At 37.6% G+C, this 24,813-nt stretch overlaps 1 protein-coding gene across 10 annotated transcripts in view; it reads left to right on the top strand.

Moving 5' to 3' along the window:
- Birc6 (baculoviral IAP repeat containing 6) overlaps positions 1–24,813 on the top strand; it is a 195,994-nt gene that overhangs the window by 166,207 nt on the left and 4,974 nt on the right. For 9 of the 10 annotated variants that reach the window (XM_057783178.1, XM_057783186.1, XM_057783161.1 and 6 more), the window contains 7 exons: positions 4,073–4,218; positions 5,433–5,543; positions 6,132–6,349; positions 7,734–7,895; positions 11,539–11,616; positions 14,129–14,317; positions 17,452–17,586. In XM_057783178.1, coding sequence (XP_057639161.1) covers positions 4,073–4,218; positions 5,433–5,543; positions 6,132–6,349; positions 7,734–7,895; positions 11,539–11,616; positions 14,129–14,317; positions 17,452–17,586 — 1,039 coding nt within the window. Of the gene's footprint in view, positions 1–1,099; positions 1,273–4,072; positions 4,219–5,432; positions 5,544–6,131; positions 6,350–7,733; positions 7,896–11,538; positions 11,617–14,128; positions 14,318–17,451; positions 17,587–24,813 lie in introns of those variants that run through there. The other variant, XR_009057854.1, reaches the window with a different exon arrangement.

Here is a 24,813-nt window from a genome sequence, read left to right as displayed (position 1 = left end):
AAAAAGGCTCCTTGTGCCTGTGTTTTAAGTGCTTTCTAGTGGCACTTATTTATTCTTCCCAAGGCCTGGTTGCTTGTCTGCCCACCCCACCCCTTCATTTAAATCATTAAAAATTCAACTGGCTCTTTAAGTTAGAGAGAGTTTAAGTAAAACTGAAAAGAAATACTAAAATGTAAGCTTTAACTTAATCATGGGACATGTCTCACGGAGGTCCTTTCCTTACTTATAGGCATGTCTTATCAATTACTTTGATGCTTTCTGGAGATACTGGAAGCAAATAGTTATCTACGGTAATTTTTTTTTAACGAACATCTTATTTACTTTTGACCTTAATTTTCTTTAAACTATAATTCTGGCAAAGGGCTTTACAACTAAGGAAAGAAGTGTAGTTATTGTTTCATGGCTTAATGTTGGTGCTAGTTTCCAGTAGTCCTGAACCTTTAAGGCAGCTCCTTCTTGTGGCTGTGCTTTTAAATGCTTATTTCACTTTGTGGGATTTTCATCTTAGAAACAGAAGTTAGGGAATTAAAAATGAGTTTGTTTTCCTTTTGCACTACTAAGAAAATAGCTGTTTTAAGTATGTTTTATTTCTGAATTATAAAGTCACATAATTCTGATACAATATAGTAGAGTAATATCTGACTTGATTTTGGCAGTGATACTAGTAGAAGCCAATATGATCATGTTGAGGTCTGGAGTTTTATATATATAAAACACTTTTGTTTATTTTGTGTTTGTTTGTGGGTATGCATGCGCCATGGTAAACATAGCAGTCAGGGTGATTTGCTGGATAGAGTTAGTTCATTTCTTTCCTTCCACCTTGTGAATCCCCACTGTGCAACTCAGGCTTTCAGGCCCAAACTAGTACCTTTACCAACTGAGCCATCTTACTGGCCCCAGAAATTTTTTGGTTTTATTTCTGTTCTTTAAATCTTTTTGTTTTGAGACAGGTTTGCCCATTTTGCTCACATCCTAGCTCAGATTTTATCTACAGAGCCAAACTTTACTTTATTAGCTTCTCAGTTGGAATTCACAGCATAGAGGAAAATGTGTACATTGTGATAGTAGAAACCTCAGTTGCTTCCTCGTATTTCTTCAGGGCAGTGATCACAACCAGATTCAACGTATGCACAGAGCAGCGGATGCCATGGTAGCGGCCGTCGCTGATTGCTCTTACCATGTTGGATCCATTGTCAGTCTCAGAGGCCTTCTTCCAGCTAGGTGCCTTGAACCCAAATAGCTTTTCACACAGACTTCAGGATGTGAGCTAAGGTATGGCCTTTTTTCCTGAGCTGGGCCTACATAATGGGTTGACAGTAACCTGCAGCTTTTGTAGACAAGGACTTCTATTAGACATTAGTGGCTACAGTTGCTGATAGGCAGGCAGTGCTTATCCATCCTCTATGTGAAAATCCCATCACCATTTGGAGTCTTTTTTTTTTTTTTTTGTAAGTTTTTGACAAAGAAACTGTCGAAGTAAAACTAACTTGAAAACATGCTTCTGAGTCTACCATTTTATCTTCAATGTGAAATAATTGTTTTTATGAACTTGGTGTAAATTTTATTAAATTTCTGGATTCTTGAACTGCTTAAAAAGTTAATTTTGGTTTAAAAAACATAAAGCTTACTATCCTGCTAATACTCTTACAATAGCCTGTCAGTAATCTTCCTTTAAAAATTGCAATGAAGCCAGGCAATGGTGGCACATGCCTCTAATCCTAGCACTTGGGAGGCAGAGGCAGATGGATCTCTGTAGTTCAAGGCCAGCCTGGTCTACAGAGCGAGTTCCAGGTCTGGCTCCATAGTTACTGAGAAACTCTATCTTGAAACAAACAAACAAAAATTACAGTTATGAAATTGTTGTCCATACTCAGGAGTGCAAATTAAAAACGAGTGATTTCCCCAGTATAACTTTTATGTCACACTGGTAAATACAATAAAGTACTTAATTGCATCGATGCAGTTCACTTTCCACACTGAAGGCTTTGTTTCCTCAAAAAGAAAATACACTTCTGTAGAAATAAACAAAAGAACTTGGTTTTTATATCTTCTTAGCATGGTAAGATACATTAGCTTAAAATCTTTTCTGAGAGTACAATAGATCAGCTGCTTGAGGCTTAGGGGCATCATTTAATTTTTACTACAAACATGAATGTTTTCTCAAATAACTTCCTGATTCCTTCCTTATTATAATCCAGTCTCCTAGTAGTTTTCTATTTTCTAACCTTAATGACGCTTATAATTGGGGAGGGAAAAATCCTTGTAAATTAAGAGTGCCTATTGTAATGTACTGTTCTTGATCCTCAGCATTTGAAATTGGGTGTGACTTTAGGTAGATACTATTGGCAGCCTATTTGAGCTTTTCTACAAGAATCATTTCTTCATTAAGAAATGGCCAGTCTTGGTTGACTCTCGAAGTAAAATTATCTGATATTTTAGCTTTAAAACAGTGCCTATTCTCTGCTTATAGGTAAACACAAATGTTTATATACATGTACACACATTGAGGCTAGTGCTGAAGTGGTATACAGTACCAAAACATGCTGAATTGTTTTCTGGGTGGCAAAGGAAAGCAGCCATTTCTTTTCTGTGACTTCTTAAATCAGAGGGACGGTAAGGACAATGATCCAGTGACACATTGTACCTTTTCAGTTAGGTTGTCCTGCCAGGTGAGAGATAGTAGATGACATTATTTAGACTAATTGTGGATACTGGTGGGTTTTGACACATTGGAACCAAGTACAGAGCATAAGCCTTAATGCTATAGTTTTTTGCTGCTGTTTACCTCATGAGTGGCTTGTTTGCTACTTACTGTCTCCCTATAATTAAGCAAGGAGTTACTTTTGAGCAAATTTGTCTGTGTGATAAGGTTCATTTTTGTGTGTAGATGGCATACTATTTTGTTAGATTCTTCAACATTCTGCTGATTTTAAAAATTTATTCTCAGCCAGGCACATACCTTTAATCCCAGCACTAGGGAGGAGGCCAGCTTGGTCTACAGAGCGAGTTCCAGGACAGTCAGAGCTATACAGAGAAACCCTATCTCAAAACAACAACAACAAAACTTCTCTATAGCTCCATGCCTTCTTTCTGAAATATTTTAATATAATGGTAAAGTCTTTTTGTTGGTAGGTATTCATATAGAAAAATAAGTGCTATAGAGTTTAGATTGTGCCTTAGAAAGATTTCATGTATCTTTGTCTATGTTGTTTATTTTGAAACCTATACTTCATTAACAATGATAATTTGTTTTGAAGATCTAAACAATAAAGTTACTTATTAAGTAAATATTATTTGTCAAGAGTTGCAATAGAAGAAAAAGAAATACTTAGTTGTGATTTTAGTGAATCTTATACTGAAACCTTGTGTGACACATGCTATTGTGATAATTTGATAATTTGGGGGCCTGAAAAGAAGTAGTGAAGTGATGCTTTGAAGTGTTATAACACATGGTATTAGAGGTGTGTAGCAGCTGTTTATTGTGTCTTGTAAGAGACCCATTTTTGAGCCTACTCTTTACTATGAAGTACTAAATTCTTTTGTTCTCAGAAATTAGCATATTCAGTCAAATACAAGTAGTTTTTTTTTTTTTTTTTTGGTTTTTCGAGACAGGGTTTCTCTGTGGCTTTGGAGCCTGTCCTTACAAGTAGTATTTTTAAATTGCCAAGAAGTTTTTGATTCCAAAGTTTTGTAAGACAGGAGTTTACTAATTTACAAGAGTAGAAGTGTTTTTCTTTTATTAACCTCTGGGTACTTACAATTAAATGTTTATTTGGTTGTTTACCTTGATAATTATGTAGTGCTTATTTTTTTGTCTTTTAACTAGGCAGGAACAGTCTACCCATAACTTTGTTTGTTATTCTAGGGATTAATCTAGGGCTTTAGAAGCAGTAATGAATGTGACTTGAGCTTCTTACTTATCACATGTGACAAGCGTAACATATACTCTGTCATTTTTAACCACTGTTACTGAATTAAAGTAATTTATTTGTTTGTTTGTTTATTTGCAGTTCTAAAACTTAATTTGCCTGCATTTCTTTCCATGTTTTTCTTTCATTTTTTTTTTAAACAGATCTAAAAGGGAAAATGTTAAAACAGGAGTCAAACCAGATGCACCTGATCAAGAACCAGAAGGACTTACTCTTCTGGTCCCAGACATCCAGAGGACTGCTGAGATCGTCCATGCAGCCACCACCAGTCTGCGGCAAGCCAATCAAGGCCAGTAGTGTCTTATGCGATTTTTTTTTTTTTTTACCCCGTTTGTACAAACCATGTTTTATCTAGCAAGTCAGAATGTATTTTTCCCCATTTTCAGGTAAGTTCTTGAACTTACAAGTTCACTCTATGTCAGATTTTGTTCTTTGTCAGTTTAGTTAAGACTATCTTCTCAGTGTAAAATAATTTATCTTTGCCAGGTGTGGTGGCACATGTCTTTAATACCATGGATCTCCCTGAGTTTGAGGCTAGCTGGTAGTAGTAAGTTCTGGGCTAACCAGGGCTGTATAATGTGACCTTGTCTCAAAAAATAAATAAATAAATAAAAATAAAAACTAAATAAATAAATAAAAATTTATCTCTACTACATATGCTAATACTAAATGTAGTAACTTAAAGACATGCATACTAATTTCTTTTTTTTTCCTTCTCATTGAAAGTCATGGAATTCAAAAGCATCATTTTGTTAGGAAGTAGTAAATTGAGGTTGCTGCACGTGATGACACATACCCATAATCCTAGTACTTAACACAAGTTCAAGGCCACCCTCTGCCTCAGAAGTGCACCCTACCCCAACTTATCTCTCATTCCCCAGATGTGTGAAGTTGCAGAACTTCTGTGTTCCATGTGTTAGTCCTAGAAGAAAGCAATGACTTTGTGTCTGTTGCTTTACTTGTGCTGTTTAAAAGTTAATGAGGGGTTTGCCCATTTTTATGTTTAGGAAAGAGAAAAGTAATTTCATTTCCTCAAAGTGATAAAATAGGAAGATGGTTTTGAAAAATGTGATAGAAGTTTAGTAATAAAAGCCTGAATGTAGAAGTGGATTGTTTTTCAATTTAATGTCACACAGAAAGAGAAGAAGGGATGGGGGCTGATTGAGAAGAGGAAAGGTATTTGTGGGAGGAGATCAAGACAGTAATGGAATATGATTAGAATACACTTTTTTTTTCTTTTTTCCGAGACAGGGTTTCTCTGTGTAACAGCTATGGCTGTCCTGGAACTAGCTTTGTAGACCAAGCTGGGCTCAAACTCACAGAGATCTGCCTGCCTCTGCCTCCTGACTTCGCTGGGATTAAAGGTGTGCATCACCACACCTGACTCAGAATTCATTATTGTATACATGGATGAAACCTATTGTTATATTTAATTTGTGTATGCTAATAAAAACGTTTTAAAACCTATACTTATGTTATTTATCTTTTAATATTAAATTACAGAAAAAAAACTAGGTGAATACTCAAAGAAAGTGGCTATGAAACCCAAACCTTTATCAGTATTAAAATCACTTGAAGAAAAATATGTGGCTGTCATGAAGAAGTTGCAGTTTGGTAAGTTGAAATTTCTCATCTACTACGATGTCATCATCACCCTTCTGGCAGTGATGATTAAGTGTATGCAGGTAAATGAGAGATTTCTAGACTTGAGTTAGGTATGGTGGCACTCACTTGTAATTCCACTACACTGGTGGCAGAGGCAGAAGAATTATGATTTTAAGGATAGCCTGTGTCATATTGAGATGCTGCCTCAAAAATTATTCGTGTGTGTTTAAAAATGTGATTGTGACCTGATTTCTACTTTCTGTACACACACGGAAGCTTCTGCCATCTTTGACTTGAGGTCCCTGTGTGTATAGACACAACATTCTCTTCCTAACTCCAAGAGCTGCCCTAGAACAATCTACACAAATAAAAGCACAGGTGGAGCTCTGCAGAGCATGAAGATAGTGGACTTTCCTTTCACTTTCTGCAGTCCTGGGGCTTGATCCCAAGATCTCATGCAAGCTAGGGATGTGTTGTGGCACTCTTTAGCAGTTCCATTATGGTGGAAGAAGAGATTCAAGGCTTCTTTGTGACATTTGTATCACAACAACCGTTTTCCATACTGGTAATCTACTTCGGTTTTCTGTCTCCTTTTAGATACATTTGAGATGGTTTCTGAAGATGATGATGGAAAATTGGGTTTTAAAGTAAATTACCACTACATGTCTCAGGTGAAAAATGCCAATGATGCCAATAGTGCTGCCAGAGCCCGCCGTCTGGCTCAGGAAGCGGTGACGCTTTCAACCTCACTGCCTCTATCATCGTCTTCCAGTGTTTTTGTACGCTGTGATGAGGAGCGACTTGACATCATGAAGGTAGAAAGCCTTCCTCAGCTACTCAAGTACTCATGGAAAGAAAGCGTTAGACATAGCCTGAATTTTACATTTCACTTAGGATGGCAGGAAAGGAGCCGTGTTTTAAGTTCAGGATGTGCAGGTGAGACAGCATGTGAAGGCTCGAAGATACCAGAAGAGACGCCTCTCTTGTGTGTGACCTCTCATAGTTTTGAATCATAGTGTCAGAGGGTTCAGTGCTGAGTAGTTAAGAGGATAAAGTATTCTCAGGTGCCACACTCTTGTTTTATAGACTGCTTATCAGAAAAGGTCTTTCGTCTATGAGAAATCTGTGAATATCATTAAGTTATTTATTTATTAATAAGGTCATAGTGATACAACATAACTTGTACTTTTCTGTTTTAACATTGTGATCTGTCTAACTATAAAGTCTGAGCTAAAACTGTATTAAGAAAAAGTAAAGGGTGCTGGAAAGATGACTCAGCCGTTAAGAACACTGCCTGTTCTTCCAGATGTCCTTAGTTGTATTTCCAGCAACCACATGGTGGCTCACAACCCTCTATAATGAGATCTGGTGCCCTCTCCTGGGTGTGCCGGTATACATGCAGGCAGAATACTGTATACATAATAAATATTTGTTAATAAAAAAGAAAGAAAAACCAAATATTTGATTCATAGTGAGAAAATCTTTACATTTATGATTTAATTCATAGGCTAAATTCAGACAGCTAAAATTACTGATTTGTTGACTTCTTTTGAGATGTTTTTCTTAGCTTTGATTTTTCTGAATAATTTTTCTGTAGGAAGGTCATAGACTATGCATGTTTGGCCATTACTGCATAACAGACACTATCCAGTCACTTGAGTCACACAGTGGAGCACTGTGTTATATATATAAGACTTCCAGCCTAGAACCTCTAGAATAAGTCAGTTACTGCCTGTGGCCTCCTTGTAGCTCTGCACTGCAGATGGCCTCCTTTGTCATTGCATCTGTTAACTGACTCAGGTGAAGCTCAGTAGTTGTTATACTCGACTACTGGCTCTTGCTATTTTTCTCTACACTGTTTTTTGTCTCAATACATTGCAGTCCTTTTTCCTACTCCTATTTTTTTCTCTCTTATCTGATTCAGAGAAAATAAATGCCTTTATGCTTTGAGTTCAGTTGTTGATTATAACTCTTAAAACTCTCAGGAAAAAAACTCTTTACATTTTAAAAGAAGTTTAAGATTCAGATAAACTTTCTTGATGCTAATAAAAATCCATTCCTAATCAGAAACCTTTTCCGAATACTGTATTTATGGTTCTTTTACTACTCTTTGCCCAGGCTTGTGCACTGGCTCTCTTGCAATGCTAAGGTCATGATGAAGGTGATTGTCACAAGTCTCTCTGTTTATGTACATACCAGGTTCTTATAACTGGGCCAGCGGACACACCCTACGCAAACGGCTGCTTTGAGTTTGATGTATATTTTCCTCAAGATTATCCTAGCTCACCTCCTCTTGTGAACCTAGAAACAACTGGGGGTCATAGTGTACGCTTCAATCCCAACCTTTATAATGATGGCAAGGTAAGGTAGTTGGGTTTTTTGTTTCTAAGGCCACACTGATCTGAAGGTTTTTTTGTGATTCAAACAAAATTTGGTGCGGTTTCCTTTTTTCTTCATTTTTAGCTTCCTCTATTTGCATAGACAGAAAAGGGTGAAACATTACAATTGACACCTTCCATGGACCTATCCTGCTCCTAGTACAGCATAACCAGTGTCTGATTTGGAAGATTCCTTTGCTTCTATATCTTCAGTTCTGGTCATCTTTTCATGAATGCCTGAGCACAGCTGAGCAGCAGAGATGCTGTCAGATCTGCACCACTGTCCTCTTTACAGTTCACAACTTCATCTTTCCACCTTAAACCCCCTTACAGTCCATGGACACAGAATTAGGAACTTGATTTTTCAAACTTATTTTCACATTTTTTTAATTAGCAATAGGATGGTTCATTCTTACTATTAAAAAAATCTGACAAAGAAATGTAATTTAAAATTATTTCTGGGCCTGGAAAATAGTAGGTCTGTGATAGATCATGTTTGCCTACCATGGTCATGGCTTTGGGTTCAGTTCTGAAAATAAAAAGTTTTATTTAAAACAGAAATCATTTCGTAAGACTATAAACCTTTTAAAGTAAATTTTAAAAGAATAATTATCACTTTTCAATATAATTTTGGACATTTTAGTAGAATTTTAGTAGTAAGTTGAGTTTTGTTGCTTTAAACACCACAAAAATGTTGGGGGGAGGGCCCACTTGTTTGTTCTGGCCGCCCAGCTAGCTTAGCCCCAAAATAATCACACAGAAACTGTATTAATTAAAATCACTGCTTAGCCCATTAGCTCTATCTTCTTATTGCCTAACTCTTACATCTTAATGTAACCCATTTCTATTAATCCATGTATTGCCGTGTGGCTGTGGCTTACCAGCTAAAGTTTCAGCATGTCTTACTCTGGCGGTGGAGGCTCCATGGCATCTCCCTGACTCTGCCCTTCTTTCTCCCAGCATTCAGTCCAGTCCTCCCCGCCTACCTAAGTTCTGCCCTATCATCAGACCAAGGCACTTTCTTTATTCATTAATGGTTATCACAGCACACAGAGGGGACAAGAAATTATGGAGGTTGCTCACAGTTAGGAGCACTTCCACTTTCTAGAAGACCTAATGCTATCATCTGACCTCCCTGGGCACTAGGCACACGCATAAGCAGATACTTTTTGGTGGGAAGAATAGCAAATTTATGCAGAAGCAGACAGATCTCTGAGTCCAAGACCAGCCTGATCTACAGAGTGAGATTCAGGACAGTCAAGGCTACACAGAGAAATTCTCTCAGCCACCCCCATTCCCCCCCCCAAGAAAGAATAGGAATTTTTTTATTGTTTTTATTGAGTTATATGATTTTCTATACTTTCCTTCCTTCCTTTCCCCTTCCTTTCTGCCCTTCCCATGGTCCTTATGCTCCCAATTTGCTCAGGAGGTCTTGTCTCTTTCTACTTCCCATGTAGATTAGATCCATGTATGTCTCTCTTAGGGTCCTCTTTGTTGTCTAGGTTCTCTGGGATTATGAATTGTAGGCTTGTTTTCTTTGGTTTATGTCTAAAAGCTCCTTATGAGTGAGTACATATGATATTTGTCTTTCTGTGTCTAGGTTACCTCATTCAAAATGATGTCTTCTAGCTCCTTTCATTTTCCTGCAAAATTCAAGATGTTATTTTTTTCTCCTGTGTAGTGCTCCATTGTGTAAATGCACCCTTTTTTTTTTTTTTTTTTTTTTTTTTTTTTTTTTTTTTTTTTTTTTTTTTTTAAATCCATTCTTCTGTCAAGGGGCATTTAGGTTGTTTCCAGGTTCTGGCTATGACAAGCAATGCTGCTATGAGTATAGTTGAGCACATGTCCTTATGGCACGATTGAGCATCCTTTGGGTATATACCCAAAAGTAGTATTGCTGGGTCTTGAGGTAGGTTGTTTACTAATTTTCTCAGAAATTGCCATACTTATATCCAAAGGGGATGTACCAGTTTGCACTTCTACCAACAGTGGAGCATTGTACCCTTTACCCCACATCCACTCCAGCATAAGTTGTCATCAGTGTTTTGATCTTGGCCAAGAATAGTAAATTCTTAAAAATAGTCTTTTAATCAAAGACGTCTCCAAGGTTTTACTTTCTTTACCCTTTTGTTTTCAACCAGTTTAACATGAGATATGCCACTCTTTCATCCTCATTATCAGTTAATAAATCATAGAAGTGGAACTAGGTTTTTAGTTTTTTTGCATAAAGTTTAACAGAGGCACCATTTATATTCTTTAGAAAGCAAAGAACAGGTTTTCTGGGACAGAAACTGAAGTAGCTGCGTTAACTTTTCTTGATAGATCCCAGGTCACAAATACTGTATAAAGAAGAATTTACCTAAGCAATTCATTCCATAGGATGGAATGGGTGAGGATGAGGGGTTGAGACACCAGTATCCTGATGTCTAAGTATTCTAAGTGTCTTTGTTGCATGACTTACACAAATATACAGTTTTTGTCACTAGTTTTGTAGTTCTAGGGTCATATGGAGGGCCTCATGCATGCTGAGTAAGCACTCTGCCACAGAGAAGCCCTGTCCTTTTAGAGGTGACTCAACAACCACCTGTAAATTCCAGCTACATGTAAATTCTGACAATTCTGGCCTCTGTGGCACCTGCACATGTGTGTGCACATAAATCTTAAAACTTTTTTAAAAAAAAGTTCACAGTTGGGGGTGGAAAGATGATTCAGTGGTTAAGAGGGCTGCTGTGCTGGTGATTGTGACACACACCTTTACACACGGGTGGCAGGGGCAGGTAGATTTCTGAAGCCTGGTCTATAGAGCAAACTCCCGAACAGCCAAGGCTACACAGAGAAACCCTGTCGGGGGGGGGGGGGGTGGGGGGGGCGCATACTGCTATTCTAGAAGACCTCTGTTTGATTCCCAGCACCAGGGCCCACATCAGGTATCCTCACAACTGATCATGTGCCCTTTGCTTCAGTGGGACCTGTATACATATGGTTGCTGGTGAAGTGACTTGGAGCTAATTACTTGCAGCTAATCCCAACAACCTAAATTTTTTTCCCTGAACCCACATAGTGGAAGGAGAGAACTGACTTCTTCATGTTGTTCCTGACCTCCACATGCATGTCCACACACATACACATACAAATAATTTAAATTGCACCAGAAGTTTTTGGTTTTTTAGAAAAAAAAAGTATTGTTTTTTCATTAAGATGCCTGTTATGGTGGGCTAGTGACATAGTTCCATTGGTTACATAACCTGTTTAGCGTGCCCAAAGCCTTGGTTTTAATACCCAGTGCTGCATTAACAGGGTATGGCGATGTATCCCTCTTATCCTCATGCTAGAGCAGTAGAGGCAAGAGGATCAGAAACATCTACTACAAAGCTAGTTGAAGACCCATTTGAACTAGATGACGAAAATGATACATATTATTTATGCAGATATGGATGTATAGACGGCAAGTTTTCCTTATGAAGAAATTGTAATACCACATGGGTTTTGTTCACACCTGAAGATGAACTAGGCTTTCACAGAGTTAGATAGACTTTGACTTGAGAGCATCGTGTTTTTTATTTCTAGTTGGAACAGTTAGCTATCAAACACTCCTTTAGATTCTGTTTATGTCTTTCTCCCTTCAGGTTTGTTTAAGCATCCTAAACACGTGGCATGGAAGGCCAGAAGAGAAGTGGAATCCTCAGACATCAAGCTTTTTGCAAGTAAACAAAGTTTCTCTGACAGTTTACTTACACTCTTAAGAACTGTGTATGTTGCAGGTGAAATTAGTGACCAAAAATAAAACATAGAAAATGGTCCAGAAAGATAAAAGGCAGAAAATGCTAACTAGCAAATATAGTAGTCTCTTGGAGAGTTTAGAGTCTGAAGTTAGGACATAAAACAAACATTAGACTTGTTGAAAACAAATTGTTCCAAAGGTTCTTAAAATACAGTGTGCTGCATTAAGGGGATATAGCTATGTATGTCTCCTGTCTTGTGCATCAGATTTAATACACTGTTGTTACTACCCACTTCTTCAGCTATAGTGTGGTGATAGTTAGAATTTTTAGTTACCTGATGATCAAAATTAATGTCCTGTAATTCATAAAATTTAAGAGTTTAGCTCCTATTTTCAGAGCATTTGATATATAAGATTGAATAATCTTCAGAGTTTGTATTTTTGTAAGTCAGTTAAGCACATAAAATCTGTCGATATCATTTGTTGTTATTACTTTATAATAATTTAGACTTAGCCACGGGTCACATGGTAAGCGTGTGTGTTCACTATAATGCTTGTTAATTAAGAGACAGTAGTTAGTCATGATTGTTATAGGATACTTTGAATGCAAATATACAGTTTTTATATTTAAAAAGAGACAACCAAAAATTATCACCAGGTAAGCCTACTAAAAGTTGACCTATCCTAAAAGATTATTTTCCTTAATCTTAGTTTCTGTTAGATGAGAAACATGAAAGTAAATTTCTATTAGTTGATTTACCTGTTTGAAACTGAATATACTAAAAATTTGAATTATTTATGTATTTTTTAAGTTTGTTTTGCTTTCAGTTTCAGTTTTTTTTGAGACTGGGTCACACTGGCTGTCCTCAAAGTCCAAAGGTCTGCCTCCCTCTCCTCCAGTGCTGGAATTAAAGGCATGCAGCACTCACCTGGATGGAAGAACTTTTGAACTTACATTTGGGGCCACAGTGTCTCATCTGAAAATTACTTTCTTGAAATAGATTTTAAATTATAGGTTTGTGATAAGAATTTGACTTAATTTTCTCTCCTTTTGTAAAAAATTTAGTAATAGAGCCTATTCATGTAAGTGAGAGAGGAGATATATTTGAAAGACAATAAACGGTAGAACTAACCATGCCTAAAAGGCTCTCTGGGAAGTATCAGATTTGAGAAGAAAATCGTTCTCCTTCATTGATATTTCTAAATTAATTTCATAAACTTTTTAAGCTGTGTTTATCTTATCTCCCAGTTGCTCAGGTTAAGGTGTTATTGTTTCCCTTGGTTGCTAATGCTGGCTGTAATAACACTCCATATCAGTTGTAACCATATCCACTGCTGGGTCAGGTGTTTTGGGTGTCTATTTTATCTGTGTTATTTATTTAATGTGAAATTTTTACAAGTGTGAAGCCAGGCATTGTGGCACACACCTTAAATCCCAGCAGGAGACAGAGGTAGACAGATTTCTGAGTTTGAGGCCAGCCTGATCTATTTAGTGTATTCCATGACGGCCAGGAGTACATAGTGAGAGACCCTGTCTCAAAAAATTGAAAGTAATGGAGCTGGAGAGATGGCTCAGAGGTTAAGAGCATTGACTGTTCTTCCAAAGGTCCTGAGTTCAATTCCCAGCAACCACATGGTGGCTCACAACCATCTGTAATGGGGTCTGGTGCCCTCTTCTGACCTCCAGGCATACACACAGACAGAATATTGTATACATAATAAATAAATAAATATAAAAAAGCTTTTTTAAAAAAAAATTGAAAGTAAGTAAAAAAAATATGAGGGCCATGGAGGTGGTCTTAGAAGCATAAGTCTATCAATCTATCTTACCAATGAGAATGTATAGTAATGTTTTATGAACCTCTGTTGAAATAAGAATTAAAGTTCCCTTATTAGGTTTTCTTTGTGAGTATTGTTAGTAGGGCTTGACTGGTTTAATGTTCTACAAGAGTAAGGCCAATTTTAACAGAAGATTCATAAGTGTTGTTTAAGGCAGTGGCAGAGGCAGCAGGATTTTTGTGAATTCAAAGCCAGCTAGTTTTAGGCCAGTCAGCGCAACATAGAGACTTCCTTTAAATAAATGAGTAAATAGATAATTATATGAGGTTTTAGTGTGGTTAACTTAATTTTGTAGGTTTTTTAATTTTATTTTTTAAGACAAGGGTCTCATACCTTAACCCAGGGCATTCTGGAATTTATTGTGTAGCCTTGGTTGGCTTTGAGCTTACCCTGATAATCATGACTCAACTACCATAGTGTATATGGATGTTATGCCTACGTGTATGTATGTGCACATATATGCTAGAAATCAAACTCGGGTTTTTTAGAAGAGCAGATTTAACTGCCGAGCTGTATCTCCAGCCCCTAATATTTTATTTATTTATTTTATGCCAGATATATGCTAATAGAGACTCCTTAAAGATCAAACAGGATAGCAATTTACTGGCAGCAAAAATGTCTCTTAATAACTATTTTTAATTTCCTCTTTTCTTCAGGTGTTGGTTTCTGTCCAGTCCCTTATATTAGTAGCCGAGCCTTACTTTAATGAACCAGGATATGAACGGTCTAGAGGCACTCCCAGTGGCACACAGAGTTCTCGAGAATACGATGGAAACATCCGACAAGCAACGGTTAAATGGGCAATGCTAGAACAAATCAGAAATCCTTCACCATGCTTTAAAGAAGTATGTTGGATAAAGTTAAACACTGGAAAGACATTTGAGAATAATTTGTTAGTGTTATATATGCTAAGCTTACAGTACTTATTATAACTAGTAATTAATCCTAAGATCACTAATAACAAAGTGCAATAAGGTTTAAACCACATGCATCCTGAAAGACACTGGACTTTATCTTGGAACATTATATTTAACTTTTACTTTTGCATGATGTGTGTAAAGGTAAGAAAACAGCTCTGGGTTTTTGTTTGTTTAGTTGGTTGGTTGGTTTTTGGTTTTTTTGAGACAAGGTTTCTCTGTAGCATTGGAACCTGTCCTGGAACTAGCTCTTGTAGACCAGGCTGGCTTCGAACTCACAGAGATCCGCCTGCCTCTGCTGGGATTAAAGGCGCACGCCACCACCGCCCGGCAATATTATTCTTAAACACTGTGAACCCTGTAAGTGTTATTTCTGTTATTCAGGTAGAGCTCATGAGCGTGATCTGAAGGAATGTAAAAGGAACATTCCTTCTTTTGTTACTACTACGCGTGTTTACCTGTCAGTGTGCACACATATCCAGAGGTTTGCCTTTTACCTGAAAGGCTAAAGAAGATAGTAGATCTCATGTTATAGGAGATTGATTGTGAATGCACATATCTGTGTATACTTGTATATAAGCCCTTAGACATAATCTATTTGTTAATTCGGCTTAAATTATTCACATTAAGATAATTCATTGTGCAATGCCTGTCACCTGTTATTAGGCAATCTGCCAACTTATTGAGAAAAATCAAGGATAAATACAATTCTCTTGGAGGACCTATATTCTTGTTTTTTTTTTCTATATTCTTTTCCTTTGCATCATACATGAATTGTTCAGCACTCTGGGTACTGAGCTGTTAAAACTTCTTGATATTTCTCATGTTTGTAACACGGATTCCAAAATCAATGATGTATAAAGCTGAATCTTGATTTTTGTTTTCTTCTCTGCCTTTTATTCCACTTATGTAAAGTTCAAAGGTCAACAGAATTAGCTTGTTAAGCAAGTTAGGATGAGGGCTGGAGATGTAATTTAGTGATAGAACACTTGGGTTGTATGTGTGAGTCCAGGGTTTAATAACAAGTGTGGGCATGGGGCGTGGGGACAGTGTGGTGAGAGGAAGTACAGGCGTTCTGGCAGGTATGATGTGCTGTTATGTACAGGTAGAGGTTACATTGGTGTGTGCTCTGCATGAAAAGAAATTAATTTAGATAAAAAATATTTCTTTGTATTTTTGTAAAGCGCTGAAAATATATTTGAAACACTGAAATATACTCATTTATAATTAGATTCCTACCCCCTTGAATAAGCACAAAGGGTACAGTGGGAGAGTGAGATTTATAAAAACTAAGTACATGTTATTTGAAACAATAATTCTATCATCGTTTTGAATCTAACTTGTTAAAATTGGCACTCTTTGCCATTGGATACTGACTATCTTAATGTGATCGTTGTTTTCTGAATTTCCTGGGTATTTTTATTACATGGGAAGGGTTTTTGTTATTGTTGTTTCATTTTTTATCAATCTGTTTTTGAGGTAACATCTTCTGCTGTCCAGGCTGGCCTCCAACTTGCTCTGTAGATAAGGATCGTCTTGAACTTTGGATCTTTCAACATCTTATCCTCCTGTGCTAGGGTTATGGGCATGAGTCCTTGAGCATCAGCTTCAAAAACTACTAAATATGACATATAATTGTACTAGTTTTTTATTTCAGTTCCCATGCCTTTAAAATGATATCTAGCTTTAGACAGTATACAGGACAATATAGGAACTGAACCAAAATTCACATCTGTTTTCTGATTTATCAGAAAGAGATTTCTAGTGCTTATGTATCAAAACAGTTTTCATATTTTTGAAATTTCCAAATGGGATGTGCAGATACTATATGAGAATTTAGCACTATAAAATAAATTCATCTATAAATTAACTAGAAAATACAATTGAAAGCTTTGTTTAGATGTGCGTGGGAGAAACAGACAGAGAACACCTGTACTCATGCTGCCTTCAAAGGTCATAAGAATGCATTAGATCCCCTGGAACTGGAGTTATGGGTGGTTGTGAGCCTCAGTGTGGGCTGGGAAGCGAACCCGGCTTTTCTGCAAGAGCAGCAAGTGCTCTTAACTGTTGAGCCGTCTCTCCAGCCCCAGAGGATACAATTTAATGAGTAAGAATGCCACAGCTAGGGCTTCATTTTGGTTTGAATATGATTGTCTTTGATACTTACTTGTGCTGTTTGGCTAACTGGCACAGTGGGTATAGGCCCTTTCCACCAAGCCTGCCTATCTGGGTTTAATTCCTGATACAACCTACATGCTAGAAGAAGAACCGATTGATGCCTTTGACCTTTGTGTGTGGTATGACACATGTGCATACCCACAATAAATAGATAAATAGAAAGCTTTATTTATCCAGATGTTCTTTGAAATCACTTTTAAAGGTTTCTTTGTTTGCCGGGCGGTAGTGGCGCACGCCTTTAATCCCAGCACTCAGGAGACAGAGGCAGGCGGATCTTTGTGAGTTCGAAGCCAGCCTGGTCTACAAGAGCTAGTTCCAGGACAGGCTCCAAAACCACAGAGAAACTCTGTCTCGAAAAACAAAACAAACAAACAAACAAAAAGATTTCTTTGTTTTTATTGTGTGGGGTTGGGAGTGCGAACATAAGTGCAAATGCCTAGAGAAACCACTTGGAGCCTGAGTTAACTGGTGGTTGTGAGCCTCCTGACATGGGTGATGGGAACTAAACACAGGTCTTTTGTAACAACAGTATATTCTGAGCCATCTCTCCAACCCCTGAATTCTCTTCTAAAGGCAAACATTTTTTTTGCTAGTGTGTTGAAGATATTTTTCCTATTACCGTTTTATTTCCATTTACTTTATGTTGTTGCCCTATGCATGTCCAGTGCTCTTTAGATGGCGTTACTTGAGTATCGGAGCAGTGTTGGATATCCTTTGTTGCTGCTATAGAATTGAGTATTTTGGTGTATGCCATCTGATGTTCTGATTTGTAACATATAAAACATAGATCATGTGAAACCAGAAAATATTTTATTTTTGTAATGCTACAAACGTTGCTATTAAAATGTGTAGACATGCTCTGTTCTGTTGTTTGTATCTTCAAGGTTATTCACAAACATTTTTACTTGAAAAGAATTGAGATCATGGCCCAGTGTGAGGAGTGGATTGCAGACATCCAGCAGTATAGCAGCGATAAGCGGGTGGGCAGAACCATGTCTCACCATGCTGCAGCTCTCAAGGTGAGTTGTGATTGACTGACTCCAAAGGTTAAGGGCAGAAGAGAACCAAAGAAACAAGTTGTTACAGAAAGTGTGTAGATAGGTGCAATAGCTTTGACAGAGGACTATTGATTCTTCAGCTTAAAAGCATTTATAGGGCCTGAGCACAAAGAAGTTGACATGGAGGATGGGAGCATGAATTTTGTCTTTAATCTTTTAGCCTTACTTTATGCCTCTTAACTTATATAATTTTACTACTTGGTATAATGAAGAAGGTATGAGATGGAGGGCCACTTATTGGTAATAACCACTTTGAGAGGTTGGCAGTTGTTTTTAGCTTAAGCTTCCCCAGAAATGGAAAATACAGTAGTTTTGCAGAATTTCTATATATGGAGGCAATACTGGAAAACAGTAAAGTGTTCTCTGTCAGACAAGAACAGGGACCTCTGCATCCAAAGGTCTCTTCTGCCTCCTTGTACCATGCCCATTAGCCCATCCCCATCTACTTTTCAGCTGCAGGTTCACTTCTAGAACTCTTCCTTGACCTGCCACATCCTCACTGTATGTTACTCATTAACATATCCACTGCTTATCTAATGTTTCCCTTTTCTGTTCATCATAAACTGCTCTTTTTACCTTTTCATTTATTCTTTTCTTTCCCCTCTTTTCTGAGAGGCAGTTCATCTTCTTTCTCTTGTGGTCTTTGGGCTTCTGATGTTGGACATTTACTATGTGGCGGCGTAAATGAATGCAGACAGATTATAAAAATATATACAGCTTTGATAAGGAAATAGACTTACAGGACCACAGGTTCCTGCGGAGAACAGGAAAAGCAGAGCAAAAAGGGCTGTTGGGATCACGCCCGGCTGATTTATCAGTAAACATTAGCCCAAGGCGAACATGCCCCCAGTGGGTGGGGCTATATCCCTACATCTCCCCCTTTTGTCTAAATAAGATAGAACTAAACCAAATACAACTATATACAATAATAACAAATAATAAATATAACAAACAATATTGAGAACAAAACTTTTGCTAAACATTCTATCTCAAGGAGTCTAAATAACATAGAGAGTAACTACAATTATATAATCTTCAACTCCGTCAAAGATCTGAGAAGGGAATAAATATTACTTAACAAACGAGAGATATCCAAAATGTGCAACAATTGACAGAGACAACTGACTACCTGGGCAATCACCCAAAGTCTCGTTTGCAATGTTGAGTCAACCAACTTTGGCTAAGGCCTAATATAACTGACATACCATTCTTAGAACTATCCTACCCTGTCTTGGCAGGATAAGACAATCCTGTTTCATCTACTTAGGGATATTCTGTATCTTTGTCAGAAGTTGAGGTATGGGCTTTTCTTAACCCAAAGGCCAGTTCTGCCAAGAAGACAAGCTCCCAGTGGAGTATCTTTGGTGCTCAACGTTCTCTCGGGAGTAGAGTGGCGTTGCCAGGAGTAATTGTGTCTCGTTGGCACAGAAATTTTAGGTTAGATTAAAGGCCATTTTCTACAGCTCTTCGAAGAGGCTGAAGATCATACTATCTATACTAAATATAATCTCTATATAACTAAAAGACCTAATAAACTTAAAAATAAATATGACAAACATATAATTCTCAATACCTATCTAACTTGAAGACTAAAAGAATAAACAACTGTGCAATATATGAAGACAATGATCTTCACCTGTAAACAATGTCATTATATAAATAGTATCAGAGGTAGAAATGTACATTGTAATATGGTAGATGTATCAATACAATATAGACAAAGTTATAAGCATACTCTTATACAAAAATAGAGGTAGGAACACTCACATTCAATATTCAATATATCAATATACAAGAAACAGTACCAATACAACTTTCTATAAACAGTAATTCACAAAAACCAATCATCCCATAAAACCAGTTAATTCCCCTTCTTCTTCCTCTACTTTTTTTTTTTTTTTTTACCCCTAAGTCCATAAAAATGTCACCCCATCCCCTCAACGCTAAACCAACCACTAAAAGATGTCTCTAACCCTGAGGGCAAACTCTGTTGGGAGAGGGGATGTCGTCCTCTAAGATTGCTTCTTGCTGACATGGGGGCGACGTTCTTCTTAGGGGGTCCTGTGAAAGCAAATGATGGTAAAATTCCCAATTTAACCATTGACCTAAGAAAATTGTAACTAGTCTCAGAGCGTTTTGAGAAGGTCCAGCCAGAGTGTTGTCAAAAATGTGCACCATTCAAAATTGTTTTATGTAGTTGGTACCAAAAAACAGGTCTAATATTAGCGCTTTAAAAAAAAAATCATGACGTCATAAAAACCAGATTGAGTTGATGTCGTGGGGCCCCATCTTCATCCTGGAAACTTCAAAGATTACTGTAGGAAAATTTGTTGCTTGTTATGGGAAATTTAAACATTAACAACAAGGACATATACTGACATATAAAGAAAGACACAGATATGAGGAAAAGCAAAAAAGTTTAAGACATATATATATATATATATATATAAATTAATACTTACAGAACATGTCCCTCCATCTGTAATTAAATATTCGGGGTCCCTTAAATTCTTTGAAGATGGGTATTTTCCTGTGGAGATAAGAAGAGAACCCTGCCCCCAACCTATCTGTATTACTTACCATCAGTATGATTGCCATCCATGTGATTGAATTGTTATTTATCTTTCCCAACTGGCTTCTCTTCATCAAAACGAACCTTTATCAATTTTGACGGTATCCACAATTTTTCCTCACCTGTGGAGACAAGAGCAAATCCCCTTCCCCAACGCAGCACATCTCCTGGCTTCCATTGTGAGGTCAGCACATCCTTGAAATAAACTGGTTGATTTAGTTCAGTAGACTTTTCCATTATCCAATGTCTTTCTGCAGCCGATGTTCCCTTCTCATTAGCGTTGAGAAAATTCAAGGTTAACAAAGCATTATGTAACCTATTTCTGGGGGTATTTTCCACCCCTCTCTGTTTGTTCAACATATCCTTTATAGTTCGATTTGATCATTGTATGACTGCTTGACCTGTAGGATTGTATGGTATACCTGTAACATGCTTGATATTTTAATAATCAAAAAACCGTTTCATTTTCCTAGAGACATAAGCAGGACCATTATCTGTCTTTATTTGTGTAGGTATACCCATGGTAGCCATGACTTCTAATAAATGAGTGATTACTGAATCAGCTTTTTCTGAACTTAAAGCCGTTGCCCACTGAAAGCCTGAATACGTGTCAATGGTGTGATGAACATATTTTAATTTGCCAAATTCTGCAAAGTGGAGCACATCCATCTGCCAGATTTCATCCTTTGGGTGCCCTTTGGATTAGCCCCTGCAGGCAGTGGCGTTTGGTTATAGAAAGAGCAAGTAGGGCATTTCTTTACAATCTCCTTAGCTTGTTGCCATGTAATAGAAAACTCTTTCTTCAAACCTTAGCTATTAACATGATGTTTTTTATGGCATTCAGAGGCTTGTAGCACACTACCAATCAATAATTGATCAATTTCTGCATTGTGCTAGAGGACCTGGCAGATCCGTATGGGATCGGATGTATGTTATGTACATAGGGCAAAGCCTGTTCCTAATCAAATCTTGTACCTGGATAAACAAAGAGGTTAGTTCTGTATCATCAGGTATAAATTCAGCAGTTTCAATATGTAAAATAACTCTTTCTGCGTATTGTGAATCAGTAACTATATTAATAGGTTCTTTAAAATCCCTAAGCACCATAAGAATGGCATATAATTCTGCCTTCTGGACAGAATCATAAGGACTTTGTTCCACCTTACCCAAGTTTTCTGATTTGTAACCTGCCTTCCCTGATTTATTGGCATCAGTATAGAATGTACGGGCTCCAGTTATTGGAGTATCACAGACGATTTGAGGAAGGATCCAAGAAGTTCTCTTTATGAAGTTAAGCCTCTTGCTTTTTGGATAGTTGTTATTAATGTCTCCCAAAAAGTTAGCACAAGCTCTTTGCCATGGTTCATTATCTTCCCATAATTTCTTGAGTTCATCAGCAGTGAAAGGCACTATAATTTCTGCTGGGTCTATGCCTGCTAGTTGACGAAGTCTCAACTTGCCTTTTAGAATTAACTCAGAGACTTTTCCACATAAGTTTTCAGTTTCTTACTTGGTTTATGTGGTAAAAAGATCCATTCCAAGATAATATCATCTCTCTGCATTAAAATTCCTGTAGGGGAAATTTTTGATGGTAGTATGACGAGAATACAATCGAGCTCTGGATTCACCCTGTCCACATGTGCCTGTTGTAATTTTTCCTCAATCATTGTCAGTTCCTTTTCTGCTTCAGCTGTTAATTCTCTGGGACTGTTTAAATCTATGTCACCATCCACGGTTTTGTTCAAATGAATTATTAGATCAGGTGTCATCCCAACAGCTGGCCGTAGACTGGAAATGTCTCCTAACAGTCTTTGAAAGTCATTAAGAGTCCGTAGGCGATCTCTTTGAATTTGTGCCTTTTGTGTCTTAATTTTTTGCAAACCTATTTTATAACCTAAATAATTAACAGAATCTCCCTTCTGAATCTTTTCAGGAGCAATTTACAATCCCCATTTAGGTAAAAGTATTTTTATTTCTTCAAACAGTCTGTTCAAGGTATCATGTTTGAATCGGATAACAAAATGTCGTCCATGTAATGATATACTATCGATTTGGGAAATTTCTTGCGTATTATTTGCAATGGTTGATTCACAAAATATTGGCACAGGGAGGGGCTATTTAACATACCCTGGGGGAGGACGGCCCAGTGGTACCTTCTCGAAGGTTGAGAATTATTATAAGTAGGCACTGTGAAGGCAAATTTTTCTCTATCTTCTTTTTGTAAAGGTATAGTGAAAAAACAATCCTTTAAATCAATAACTATGAGAGGCCATCCTTTTGGCAATAAAGAGGGCAAAGGAATACCAGATTGCAGAGGGCCCATAGGTTGAATAACCTTGTTGATAGCCCTGAGATCTGTCACCATTCTCCATTTACCTGATTTTTTTCTTAACCACAAATACAGGAGAATTCCAAGGGCTGGTAGATTCTTCTATATGTCCAGCATCTAATTGCTTTTGTACCAACTGTTCTAAAGCCTGTAACTCTTCCTCAGCTAAAGGCCATTGCTTTGTCCATATTGGTTTCTCAGTCAACCATTTTAAAGGCAAGGCTGTTGGTATGTCTGAAGGGACATCAATTGCTTGTTCTTGTACAGCCCGAATGGCCGGTTTTCTCCGTTTGTAATATCTTTTGATATTATCCCCAGAAATATAGGCTCTAGAAGTAGCAGGAATGTTAATTTGGGTATTCCATTGTTGTAATAGGTCACGACCCCATAAATTCATTGCAATATTGGCTACATATGGCCTTAATTTTCCTATTTGTCCCTCTGGTCCTATACATTCAACCCATCTCGTGCTCTGCCTTACTCGAGATAGGGTTCCAATTCCCAGGAGCTGAACATTTACATTCTGAAGAGGCCAATACGGATGCCAAGATTCTGGGGTAATGATACTTATATCCGCACCTGTGTCCAGCAGGCCAGTAATAAAAATGCCATTTACACACACTCTCAGCTTTGGTCTTTGATCATTTATAGAAGTTTGCCAAAACACACGGAACTCATCTTTCTGATCATTTTTGCTTGTAACAGTAGGCATGGGGCTTCCTAATTGTCCTGACAAGTCACGTTCTCTGTAGTAACTGGAAATGACTGAACCATGTTTGCCATGGGCGCCTGTGAGGCCCCCCCCCTCACATTTCCCGTCTGTATTAGGTTGCCTTGTCTATCTCTTGTAGACCTGCATTCATTTGTCCAATGTCTGCCTTTTCCACATCTTCTACATAAACCTGAAGGCTGAGTCCTCCTATTTCTGTTATTTCTAGAAGATGCATTATTATTATTTCTGAAAATCCGTTGTCTACAATTCCTTTTCATATGACCCATTTTGCCACAATTAAAACATTTGCTATTCTGATGTCTCCTTTTACCATTGGAAATTGCTTCTTCTACCATACTTCAGTGCCATAGTCAAATGTATCAACATTCAGTGTATGCAAGACCCATTCTTCCAATGGCGCTGATCTGAGATTTAAAGGTCCCAAAATCCTTTTGCATTCCACATTTGCATTTTCATAAGCCAAAGACTCAATCATTATACGTCTTGCTTCTGGGTCAGATATCCCTATTTGTACAGCTTTAGTTAGTCTTTGTAAAAAGTCACTAAAGGGTTCTCTCTGACCCTGTTTAACTCTGACAAATGATTCCATTCTCTGTCCTGGGTCTTGCACCCTGTCCCAAGCCCTTAAGGCTGCTGTAGTACACATGAAGAGTGTGTTTTCATCTAAATTAGCTTGTTCCTGAGGGTCGGAAAAGAACCCCTCTCCTAGAATTTGATCTATGGAAATCTCAATTCCCTTTGCTCTTTCCTGCTGTTCTAAAAGTCTAGCCTCTTGCCTAAATAAGCATTTCCATTTTAATTGCGGTCCACTCTCAAGTACTGCAGAGCTCAGCTGTAACCAGTCAGAGGGAGTTGCTTTGCTTGTCGTGGCCCAAGATTTTAGCATCTCTTTAACAAAAGAGGCATTCATCCCAAAAGTCATTACAGCCTGTTTAATTTCTTTGAGATCATTCATACGGACAGGTTCCCATGTATCTTTCTTGATGACCCTAGGGTTTCTGGATCCAACCACTTTCTCTGTTGTTACTACTGGAAAGGCAGGTAGAAATGTAGGTAGAGCTTTGTGGGAATTGTCCCGGAGAGATTTACCCTCAGATGTAGTTAAAATTTGCCTTTCTACCTCTTGCTCTTCTTCCTCAGAAATTAGAAATTCCTCAGTCTTTTCAATTCTATTCACCATTGTCTTCTGTAATGTCTGAATCTCCTGTCCAGAATTATGTTCTAAAGCCTTCATTGAGGATTCTAAAGTATGAAGTTTGTCCATTAGAGATAACATCTCATCTTTGGACATAATTTTTATAGCATAAACCGTGCTTTCTTGTATTGACAATCTTTCTGCCAATCTGTTATAAGCTTTAGACAAAATCCGATTGTCACATTCAGCAGTTTTGATTCTCTCAGTTAATGTTTCAGTTCTTACTGAAAGGGACTGAAGCTTACGACTCAAATCAGCTGTTCCCTCTTCCATAGTAATGAATTTCTCCTTAATATCAGCCGTTAATGTTTCAGTTCCTACTGAAAGGGACTGAAGCTTACTATCCAAATCAGCTGTTC

The sequence above is a fragment of the Chionomys nivalis genome, chromosome 1, assembly GCF_950005125.1.
Source record: "Chionomys nivalis chromosome 1, mChiNiv1.1, whole genome shotgun sequence".
NCBI classification, from domain to species: Eukaryota; Metazoa; Chordata; class Mammalia; order Rodentia; family Cricetidae; genus Chionomys; species Chionomys nivalis.
The sequence above is the reverse complement of the archived record's forward strand: the minus strand, read 5'-3'. Positions and strand labels throughout refer to the sequence as shown.